The 11,737-nt window shown below is 36.3% G+C and overlaps 2 protein-coding genes across 15 annotated transcripts; one reads left to right on the top strand and one right to left on the bottom strand.

Moving 5' to 3' along the window:
- The first annotated feature begins 289 nt into the window (after positions 1-289).
- Positions 290-3,543, top strand: LOC122047014 (glycine cleavage system H protein 2, mitochondrial-like). Its single transcript, XM_042608026.1, has 4 exons — positions 290-454; positions 1,703-1,791; positions 1,873-2,043; positions 3,232-3,543. Exons 1-4 carry the CDS (start codon positions 370-372, stop codon positions 3,358-3,360), a joined length of 474 nt encoding a protein of 157 aa, XP_042463960.1. The 5' UTR covers positions 290-369; the 3' UTR covers positions 3,361-3,543.
- Positions 3,544-5,104: 1,561 nt separating this feature from the next.
- Positions 5,105-9,854, bottom strand: LOC122047013 (nuclear transcription factor Y subunit C-4-like). 14 transcript variants are annotated; one of them, XM_042608022.1, is made up of 5 exons: positions 9,723-9,854; positions 9,220-9,316; positions 9,034-9,093; positions 6,458-6,515; positions 5,105-6,176 (listed from the first exon to the last, which is right to left on the bottom strand). In XM_042608022.1, exon 5 carries the CDS (start codon positions 6,121-6,123, stop codon positions 5,347-5,349), a length of 777 nt encoding a protein of 258 aa, XP_042463956.1. In that variant the 5' UTR covers positions 6,124-6,176; positions 6,458-6,515; positions 9,034-9,093; positions 9,220-9,316; positions 9,723-9,854; the 3' UTR covers positions 5,105-5,346. The 14 variants fall into 14 exon arrangements, with proteins under 14 accessions (XP_042463956.1, XP_042463957.1, XP_042463946.1 ...); XM_042608023.1 differs by having other exon boundaries at positions 9,685-9,848; XM_042608012.1 differs by lacking the exon at positions 9,034-9,093 and having other exon boundaries at positions 5,105-6,166.
- Between the last annotated feature and the right edge of the window lie 1,883 nt (positions 9,855-11,737).

Genomic DNA, 11,737 nt, shown 5'->3' on the forward strand with positions numbered 1-11,737 from the left:
CCTATTATTTATTTATCTGTATTTTATAGTGGAATTAACGACACTGAATCGTTTAAAATGAATAATTTTAAATAATTTTATAGGTCTAACAGTTGCATCACTTTTAAACAATTTTACTTAAAAGAGAATCATTTTTATGATGTAAGATAACAGGAGTGGCCTATTGTGAGGGGCCGAACATAATTTATAAGTTTCCTTAATTCCATTTGGACCCTTGTTTTGGGCCTCGTGCAGGGTACAAAGCACGTGCTGCGATGAGAAGCGGACCAATGCAATCTGATTAATTAAGAGAGAGAGAGAGAGAGAGACGAAAGAGGGGGTGGCAGAATCCGCACTATAACAAAACACACGCACGCAGGCTTTTTGATCATGGCGATGGCGTCCAGGTTGATGTGGGCTTCGAGGGCCGCCTCCTACCTCAAGATCTCCACCTGCCCTAGAGCCTTCTCCACAGGTACGTCTCTGATCTGCTGAAACCTCGGAGTTTTCCACTTGGTTTCTTGTTACAGAGATCTTTGTCGGTGGTGAAATGAACAGGATGGGGAAGGGGGTATCGGGATCTGTTTTTTCCCCCTAGAAAAAAGGAACGTTGGGACATCTTTGGTAGATTTGCTTCTTGCTTTTTTATTCCTCTGGATCCGTATCGCGTGATGCTATCGTGACTGTGGTAAATCTCCTCTGGATGTGGTTGTGAAATTTGGTCTGGGCAGAGTTTGTTGCTATTTCTGATTTGATAGTGATGGGTGATTCGTCTCTTTCTTCGTTGGTTAGTTTATTCTTGATGTGGATGGGAGCAAAATAGAGGATGGAGATACATCATTAATGGCGAGATTCAACTGTTTCTGGTAGAAAAAAAAAGAACTTGTGTATTTGATGATAAATGATCTATTCTGGAAGCCTTAGATATAAGAAGCTATGGAAGTTTCATTTTTAAAATTTATGTGGGGAAATGGAGATAGTAGTCTTTGTAAATGCTATATTTTTAAAGATCAGATATAAAGATCTAAATGACATCTAAATAATTCGGAGGCATGATGTGTTTGGCCTTTCTAATGAAGTTTAAGGATGGGTATAAGAGAGCCGATACACTCCTCCCAACTTTTCCTTGTGTAACTGACAGAATGTTCATCCAAATTCTCTAGTGAGTGGTCCATTTGGTGCAGTTCTAGTAGAGGTAAAAATGGGGAACTAGTATACTCAGGTGGCATCAACATGTTAAATGGTTCCATATATGCTGAATTGAGCTAACTATGATGGTTGGTGCAAAGGGAATAATAAAGGCAGACCAAAATGGATTTAAATAGAGGGAAGAAAGTCAGTTAAAATACCTTTTACAAAAGTAACATCTGGTGCTCAGAGACTGAGAAAGATCCATGTAGCCATGTTGTAATGAATGGTTTGGGTATCACAGCTTTTCATACCTGCATCGGTAGCTCACTTTTGCATGCATTTCATGTCCTTGATCTTCTACCACAATTTCTAAATTTCACATGCCCTATCTTTTAGGCTAATATTTAAGATGGTGTGTCTGCACTGCTGCTCTAAATGATGAGAAAATTAATTTTCCAAACTTGCTATTTTTTGGTCTCTTGGAGCTATTGTTGGGCAGTTAATATATATGCCTACAGTGGTTTAGAGATTTTGGCATGTATATTAAATAGTCATTTTAAAAATGTACAAGACTCAAAATATTTGCTTACAGTTATTAAAGATTTGAAATATGCTGACACACATGAGTGGGTTAAAGTTGATGGCTCTTCTGCAACAATAGGAATAACTGACCATGCTCAGGTGATTTTATTTTCAGATTAGTTCCATCAAGTATCAGTGCCATCTTATTAATTACAAGATCGATGTGGTGTTTCCTTACAGGATCATTTAGGTGATGTTGTGTATGTTGAATTGCCAGAAGTTGGTTCCTCTGTGAATCAGGGGAAAAATTTTGGTGCAGTTGAGAGTGTCAAGGCAACCAGTGATGTAATTTCTCCCGTTTCTGGAGAAGTTGTTGAAGTCAATACTGAGTTAAATGGTTCTCCTGGGTTGGTGAGTTTCTGGAAAATTAGTTGTTAATTAATCTGTAAAATAAATACTCTTATTTTTTCATATTCGTCACATTTTGTTGTTTTTGATCATCTAAAGAAGCAGTAGTCAAGCTAGTGTTATTTGTATTCCAACTATTTTTCTGATTTGGTCTACATAATTGACAAAGTTGTGTATATCTGGAGAAACACGATCAGAGAATGTGAAGCGAAGATGAGCATATGTGTTGTCAAAAAACTGCTAATATGTGTGTTAATTAGGTTGGTCAGAAATCTATACTTCTTGTTTCCAAGTTAACGTCATTGTCCATAGCTGTGGCAATTGGCCGATCTAGATTTCTGAAAGAACTAAGGCAGATTATCGGAAGACTATAAATTAGTAATTAGCCATCATGACAATGGTGCTGAGATATGCTTGGAAAAGGAGATAAATTTCTAGCTTGAAATGCACATGCAGTTGAAACTCTTTGGTGTTTATTTTTCACTTCTTCAATTGTATAATGTGATCAGGTTTATGAGCATTCTCACTTTTGGTTGTTGTTTACCCATGTTTAGGCCAAGCCTAAATTACATTTACCTATTTCATGCTCTCTTCATGAGTGGCGGAATGAGTAAGTTTAAAATTGAATATCAAATAGGAGCTATCCCAGGGTTATGCAATGAGATGGTGACACAGAATAAAAAATTCACGTAGTTTTCATGTAATTTGGTGTATCAGGTATGAGACACATCTTTTCTACTATCTTATTATTACAAATAACACTGATGCATGAACGGGGCGTAAGAACATGATTATATAGAGGAACCCATGTTACATCGATTTCATTGATGAATTGCTATCTACATGTTCAATCTCTTTCAGCTGCACCGACTTAATATGACGAGCAATAAAGTCTTGGTCAAATTACAGGTGGTACTTGCATAAGTTCATTCTTCCAATCCACATTGGTAACTGTTATACGATTAATATCATAACAGAATATTCCATGTGTTGGAATATAATTATAGGCTTTTAAGAATCTAAGCATTATATGTTGCTATGTTATTGTTTACTTAGTGTATCAATACCTGAAGTATTTTCTTAGCTTTCTATTTATCACAGACGGCCAACTCTCAAGTACTCTTTTAATGATGATGCATTCACTTAATTCATTAGATAATACTAAGACACTATCATTTGTCTTTGTAAAAGGTTAATGCAAGTCCATACGAGGATGGCTGGATCTTAAAGGTCAAATTGAGCAACAATGGAGAAGTGAATTCATTGATGGATTCTGAACAGTACTCAAAGTTCTGCGAGGAAGAGGATGCAAAGCATTGAGGATATTCATTTTCAGAATCACTTCCATGCCTCTGGTTAGATGTCTCTTGAGGTTTCATTGCCTCTGTTCCATGCAAACTTTGGCTGAATTTGATTTTTAATGACTCATCTATATGCATTTTTTTTTTTGGCATTTAAACCTTTTTGAGATAATAAATAATGGGTTGTTATTTTCGTGTCATATCTGGAAAACTTGTTCGATGCAAATTTATATTCGAGCACATAAAGACTAGGAAAATCCTGCCTGTGGATTTGCCCATTTCCTTTCTCAGTTTGCAACTTACAAGAAAGACATATCATTTCTATGTTTTCTTCATATCAAATACGAATTGTGTATTCCATGATAGCTTTCAGATTCATAAATCATAAATTATCTGAAATAAATATTGGTTTTTTTAGATTTTATTTTTCTGTTAATCCACGAGCCCTTCCTCAATTAGTAAATCTCATGTTCATCCTCTGCCTTATCTATTAGCTCTTTGATGACATTATTGAGCTAGACTTAATTGTCTGGATTGCCTATCTCACTTTGTACTGATTGATATGCGTGCCTAGGCTCACAAAGATCAACTGGCTCAAGTAGCTTGCGAAGCTTGTCCTTCACCAGGAATTGTCTCACCCACATGGATCACTTAGACCATCTGACTCATTCAAGGGCTTGAACCACATGACACACCAAGCCTACTCGAACCAATCAACTGCTAGGCAGCGTAGCTTGATCAATTTATCAAGCGTGCCAAGTATGATTTTCTTGCCCAATTTTTTTTGGACAGATTAGTTTAGCTCATGCAAGTTGTGTGACTTGATTGACTCGCCTTGCAGCACTGGATTGATTGACTTGCTCAAATGTATAGGGTGAGCTTGACCCTTTGGCTTATCAATTTTTTTAGCTAATCTAACCCCATTGACGTGACATGCTTAACCCAATTGGCTTATCCAACTTACATGACCAAGCTCTTCTAGTCTAACTTGCTCAGATAAACTAGACTGATCAACCCATCCAGAGCCATTTAGCTCGATCATGCAACTTGGCTCGATAGAACCACTCAGTCATCAATTGATTGTGCCAACAAGTTTGATTATATTGACCGTCGCAACAATACCAGTAGGGCATACTAGAACAAGCATAATTTGGGCAGACTAGAACAAGTAACACGATTTAACCATGCAATGACTGAACCTACCAGACTAACTAGCTCTACATATTGTCTAGCTCTTACTCGTATTGATTTGCCCACCCAAAATGACAGACCTGTTGCTCGTCTGGTCCATTTGTTCCAATCGATTCGATCAAACTAACTATACCATTTGGACCAATTTAACCACTAGAATCACTCGGCCTAACCCACCTAACCTTACCGAGTGGAACCTATTTTTTCTTATTGCACTAAATGTAAACAAATGCTCATTTCTATAGGTTATAAAAAAAAAAAAAACTTCTTTCAAAAATTTTTTATACAGTTTTGTTTTTTGACAAAAAAAAATAAATCAAATCTTCCAACGCATGAGTGAAACATAGTTTTCGCCCTATTTTACAGCCCCAAGATAAGACGAAGGATGAATGGTGCTGAGTGCAGGGTGATCGAGGAGAGGAGAAGAGACGAATGTAAATTGGAAAAACTAAATGAGACCAAACTAAGAAGGCATAGATAAAACTATGCGGTCACAAGGGCCTCGAGGAAGAGGGACGAGGTCAAAGGGCGCCAAAGAGGCTGAGCACAAGAGAGCAAGCTTAGAGTACATGTTAAAAATGCCTAAGAATCAAACAGATGAGTAAAAAACGACAATCCACACTGCAGCTTAAAACCTAAAGAAAGCTCAACAAAGCTTTGTCTTTTCTATCTCGACAGTCTTCTTGCTGCTTCAGCCAAAAGAAGAGCTTGCCTACAAGTGAGATAACAGCAGTCACTTGTGCAAAGGAATTATCAAAAGTTGCATGCTACTTTCAGTGAACACTCCGCTTGCATTCAAAAACTACAAATTAATCTACACATCATCTGATGCCTGCTGGTGATGTGGCGGCGGCTGGAGCTGCGGCTGCTGCCACATGTAAGCCAAGTGGGGCTGTGGAACTGCATACAAAGTAGCTGCGGTCGTTTGATCACCTGGTATTTGTGCTGCTGGTACATAGTAGTAGGGAACTGAATCGTTAGGAGCACCCACAGCTGGTAATGCACCGGCCCTTGCCATCCCAAAGTTGTCGTCCTTTAACTCGTCCCTTGGAACTATATCAACCAAGAAGTCAAAAATGTCAGTTCTGGTTATAGCAGCAGCGATATCGTTCTTCTGCAGCGTTCTCCTCTTGTTCTCCTCGGTATGGATCCATGATCTGAGAGTAAGTTCGAGTATAAACATTTCACAAGCCTTGGCGAAGACCACTGGTGCCTCAGCTGAGATCATCCGAACATCCTCGTCTGCCTTCATGATCTTCTTTATACGAGCGAGCGGCAAACTATGATTCTTGTAATCATTGGTCTGCTCTATCTCTAACATCTGGTTGGCCCAGAAAGCTTGGAGTTGTTGTTGATGATGATGAAACTGTTGGACTTGCTGGTAAGCAAGTTGATGCTGGCTTGCAAGGTTGGCTGGGTTAGTGGGGTATTCAGAGGTCAATTGGGCTATGGCTGGTATAGCTCCTCCAGTCATTGGTGGAGGTCCAGTAGCTACTGCAGCCGGCTGATACATAGGGGCGGCATAAGCTATTTGGGCAGCACCAGAAACAACTCCGACAGTGGGATGTGTTGACTGTGTTGATTGTTCCATGGCCTTGGTGCACTACAGAGTCTTGGCTACTTTAAGCACTGGTCTGTATATAATTGGAAAAAAAGATACTGAAAATATTAAAAAACATGTAGAGATAAATTTACGATAAGAACTGACAACCAAAGGTATTTATTTAGATGTCGAATACAAAATTCTAGACATCAAATATTATAGTTTTTTGTATCAAGTCTAGGATACAGCTGAGTGACCGAGAAGCAATGGCATGATTCTAACAGTGAGTCAGGATGTAGCGCAAGGTACTAAGGCGGATTTACTTGGTGTAAAGGTGAGGGTGAGTTACAGATAGTTTAAGTGTGCTGTACCAGGTTCTCACCTTTCGAATGAAGGAGATTAAGAAGACCTCTGCAAATCTTCAGATTCAACAAAAGATGCTGACAAACATTTTGGAACGAGAAAGTTGTCAAATACAAAAACAATGTTTTCCCCAGCAAGAGAGAAAAAATAGGTAACGGGCAGACTACTGCAAACATAAAAATAAAGCAGAACATGCAGCATCTCATGTGGAACCGTGGAAGCATGAAGATAGCTAAGGATGCATGAAGACAGCTAAGGAGAAGGGCATCTATCACATCGCTGTCTTATGATAGTAGCACAAAATACTAATAATGATTCTTATGGGTTGGACGGTTGAAAACAATGCTATTGAAGAACATTTCGATTATACAACAATAGTTTCCTATGTTCTTCTTCTTGTATATCATCTGATCCTCGACCTATGAAACCATAAGATGCATAAACACCATATTGACTTAAAAAGTAGGTAAAAGAAAATTTCTCTAAACTACTGCAGACGCAAACTACCTAGAAATGTAAATTCTCATAAATGATTATCCAGACCTATCTGAAACCTAAAGAAAGCCAAAATTGACTGTTGCAAGTAATGGCAAGTTGGCACCACATACCATATGGCAACTAGAAAGTAATTGACATAATCATAAGATCAACTTCTAACATTCGGAACAAACAACTTCCCATGATAGTACCCCCAAGGGACAACCTGTTATTGGGTTCAATTCTCCAGGAAAAGTCAGTTCCTATTGTATACACCTAATTTATTATGTAAATGCATATTACAAAGCATTATGCTGATTAGGTTGCCTGACTAATTTAACTAGTTAAACGACACATATTCCACCACATCTTTTGACACAATCATATATCCAACTTAGAAAGGGTAAAATAAAAACAAACGATAGAAGTGACTTTTTTGCAGGAAATTAATTAAAACAAAAAGACACATTTTCTCTAAGTTAATGCAAGATGAGAAAATTATATCTAGTTGGTATCAAGGCCCATTACATGGAAGAATTTTGAACCAACCAAGGATGTGAAGAAAAAATATTTTACCAACTTCATTGTGAACAAGACCTGATTAGTATTTGTGTTTTTCACCAATCAGAATATCAACTAGCCAATTTCCAATCTCTATGCGTGAATGACCTTAAACTTCAAGATATCAGCATGCGTTCAACATTGCATGGATAACTGATGCACATTGGCTCAACTGACTTATCCTCACCCGTACTTGCACACAGTAAACCTCCAAAGTCAATACTAGTTACTACCCATCAAATAACCACTTCATTTTTTTATTCCTTGGAGAACTTGGCTATGCCATGCCCATAAAAACCAAAAAAGAACCTTATCAAAGAGAAAATATTCCCTGTCACAACTCCTACTTCTGAACAAAACAAGAAACAGGAAAATTAGCAGACACAGGACCCCAATAAAGAGAAATACTAGAGAAAAAGGCCCCTGCTAGAGTGCTTCTGAAGGATATAGGACAGTCAATGTATGCTATCATATACTCGCAATGAAGAAGAGGCAAATCAAGTTCCAATTTCCATCAATTAAGAGTTAAATTTAAACCAGTCTACAGTATAACTTGGAACCATTTCATTTAAGGTTTCAACAACGAAAATAAATTGGAACAGGTATAAAGCAAAGATGATAAAAATAAGGCAGACTAAAGATAAGAATAAGCATAAACAAATATTGCATTTGACTGCCAGAATAAACTTATCTTGCAAGCTTGCAAAAATTATACCAAGAGAACAATCAACATAAGGTATTGGCTTTGAGGATAAACAAAAGACTCACTGGATTGCATTGAACTCTCAAGCATAATGAATAATAATTTCAAATAGGAGTTACAATAACTCAATCCCCATCTTAAATAAATAACTCTGTTTTACAACTTTACTTCCAGCTGACAAAGTGTTAACCTGCAAAAACACCCCAGAATAAAATTGTACCTTTTCCAACTAGACGTTGAGGTTTGAGTTTTAGTAGCTTATAAGGGTGAGGTATAATTTTGTCCTTTAGATCTGCATGTCAGCCACAACCCAATCTAATGATGATAAAAATTTCTACAACCCTTTGTATCAAATAGCCCACTGGGATTGTTAAGTACATCAACTCCATATCAAGATTGAAATCCTTACCTTAATCAAATAATAAGATCAGAAGAAATTATATTTTGATAGGCTCATTTGCTTCTTAAGTATCTACAAGTGTTTCGTAACTGAAAGAGCCACCATTAACCTCACCAATGCAACTCCAAAACCAATCCCTAACTTGGATATATGCACTTCATGCTAGTGAACCTCATGATAGGGCACTAAATAAGCAATTTGAAAGTTTACCCTACAAGCTACAACTCACCAAGCGCGAGCTAATCGCTCAATAGACAAGGAGATCTATGATAAGGTCACTAGTTGCTAAGAAGACACTTCACAAATATAGAGGAAATTAGGAGACCACATGCGTGTTTTCATCTTGATTTCTCTATAAAAACGTTACCTATTGACATGTAATATTCAATATGTAAAAGACAAAGGAATTAAGTTAAAAAACAAGGAATGCAACACCTGAATACATTAATACAACCTCAGATTTCAAACACTAGAGTTTCTTTCCTTTTTGAGTACAACTATTGTGAAATTTTGCCTACAAAAAATCAAACCTTCATTCAATACTGCAACGTCGTTGATGTACCCAACATGCACGCAAGTAGCATGCCAAAATCTGATTAGAGTAGCTTCAAACCGCTAAAAGTTAAAACTGAGTAAGTACCTTAAATCCATTTATCGATCGTACAATTTACTTCAGCAAGAAATTGCAGCTTCTGACGGCGCCAAAAGATAAATCCGGCTATTCCTCAAGCCAAAACCTGGATGCATGTCCTGATCACCAACTACACAATATAGAGCTTAAACTGAAGCTAAAAAAAAACTAGAGTGCCAAGCCATTACATGACCCAGGAGATAAAGTCCCTATAAACAAGAGGAACTTCAATGCAATAAACAAAAAAGAAACAAACTGATTACGATGAAATAAACAAAGAGGAGAACAAAATAAAAATGAAAACCATTCCTGCGGTAACACACTAAGTCACTAACGTTAGATATATCCTCGTCCAAAAGTTACAAAAGCAACAAGTTTTAACCCCGATCCCTCAGAGTACCCTCTTCAATTAAAAGAAAAAGAAAAGGAGCTCCCAAAGCAATCGGAAAGAGATCCAACTAAAGGAATACGCACGGAGAGAACCGAGCGAGTAAATTTCACTTCTTTGTAACCTGAAAGGATGCAAGCAGCGCGAGCACAAGCGATCGAGGAACCCTAGAGAGAGAGAGCGAGAGGGACCGCCGAAAAGATTGAGGAAAGGGGGACGAAGCGAGCGTATGGAATCGGGCGAGTGCGACACGTGCAAGAGGGATGGCAGTTATGGGCAGAATATATACGATGAGTTGGGGGTATTTTAGTAATTTAAATGGGTGACCTAGTCGTAGTCAGGGCCGCCAACGGTTAGGTTGCCTGTTGGATTCTTTGAAGAGGACGCGGTCGGTTAGCAAGAAACACAAAATTAATCAAACAAAATTGTATTTTAAAAAAAATAAAATAAAAATTGATGCAAAAATATGATAATGATAAATCCGTTATCCGTCGGATAACGTCCAATAATCCATCTGACTCGTACAAATTTCCCATCCTTTACGAATTGAAATGAAAATGAATATCATAATATTATAAAATGAAAATTAATTTTATTTTTAAAAATAATATTTGATTGGTTGAATATTTTCAATAGGAATGAATCTAAATTTTTTTTTTGTGAAAAATAAGAGAAAACATTAGATATCAGAGAAAGTTGAATGTGAGAGAAAGTATTATAAGAAAAAAATGAATAAAGAGAAAGTGTGATGAGAGAAAATGAGGAGATAAAGCGTGATAGGAGAAATTTAGAAGAGAAAAAGTATGATGAGAGAGAAAGTATGATGGTAAAAATAAAGAGAGAGAAAGTGTGATGAAAGAAAATAAGAAAATATTGAGGAGAGATAAAGTATGATGAGAGAGAAAGTGTACTGAGAGAGAAAATATGATGAGAAAAATGAATAGAGGGAAAGTGTGATGAGAGAAAATGAGTAGAGAGAGTGTGATAGGAGAGAATGAAGAAAAAGAAAGTGTAATGAAAGAAAATGAGGAGAGAGAGTATGGTAGGAGAGATTAAGGAGAGAGAAAATATGATGAGAAAGAAAATGTGATAAAAAAAATAGGAGCATGCAAAGAAGAGCAACACCAAAGAAGAAATTGCATGCAAAGAAGAGTCATGCGTCAGTGTGTGCCTCAAAGTCATGAGAATAGGTTAAACAACCATTTAGGGTCCGTATCTATCTTTTTTTTAGTATAATTAAAAAAAATGGGCCCTTTATTGGGTTGGGCCCTGAGGCTGTTGCCTCTATGACCTTATGGAAGTTACGACTATGAGAATGAAGAGAGAGAAAATAAGGAGAGAGAGTGTATGATATGAGAGAATATAGGGAGAAAATGGTAGAGAATGTGTAATGAGAATAAATGAAGAGAGAGAAAGTAATATGAGTGAGAATAAGGAGAGAGAAAATGAAATGAAAGAAAATTTGAACAAATATATTAAAGGTATTTTTGTCCAAAACTTAATTTTCATTCCCATTCCTATCAAAATCTAAAGGAAGAGGCGGAGTCATCAATACCTAAGTTTTTGAATTTCATTTTAAAATCTTGATTCTATTTCCATCAACTAAACACAATATTTGGAAATAAATCCAATCTCTCATTCCCAAACCCCTAAACTAAACGCCACGTAAATAAATCAAATAAAATTTGACGTTTAATTGGATTAAAATTTGTTTCATTTAATATATATAAAATTAATTAAATGAATAAATTTAAATGACTCCTTAAATTAAATCAACAAGATTGAAATTATTTATGTTTAACTCATTAATATTCTTATAAATCATTTATAAATAATATTAACAAATTAAATTTACAAATCATATTTATAAATAAAACTCGTGTCAGTTTAATAAATATTTTTTCTAAAAATAATAAATAAATTAGTAAAAAATTGTAATTAAACATGTAAAATTGTAAGTTCTACAACTTATAAATAAATCAACTCAAACTAAGTTTAAATCAAACTCATATTTGTTAAAAAAGAAAAAATCAAACTTAAACAATCATTTCCAATCACTTAATTCATTTTAGACCAATTTAACACAGCTATCTTGTCAAATACATTCCAACACCATAAAATTTAGCTCAAAATTCTTTG

Source organism: Zingiber officinale, chromosome 2B (assembly GCF_018446385.1).
Source record: "Zingiber officinale cultivar Zhangliang chromosome 2B, Zo_v1.1, whole genome shotgun sequence".
In the NCBI taxonomy this organism is placed as follows: Eukaryota; Viridiplantae; Streptophyta; class Magnoliopsida; order Zingiberales; family Zingiberaceae; genus Zingiber; species Zingiber officinale.

Excerpts from the sequence above, each read along its gene's own strand:
- LOC122047014 (XM_042608026.1), top strand. The coding sequence starts at position 370 with ATGGCGATGGCGTCCAGGTTGATGTGGGCTTCGAGGGCCGCCTCCTAC. Across the intron at positions 1,792-1,872 it reads GAATAACTGACCATGCTCAG|GATCATTTAGGTGATGTTGT; the intron begins GTGATTTTATTT and ends GTTTCCTTACAG. Across the intron at positions 2,044-3,231 it reads TAAATGGTTCTCCTGGGTTG|GTTAATGCAAGTCCATACGA; the intron begins GTGAGTTTCTGG and ends TCTTTGTAAAAG.
- LOC122047013 (XM_042608025.1), bottom strand. The coding sequence starts at position 6,123 with ATGGAACAATCAACACAGTCAACACATCCCACTGTCGGAGTTGTTTCT.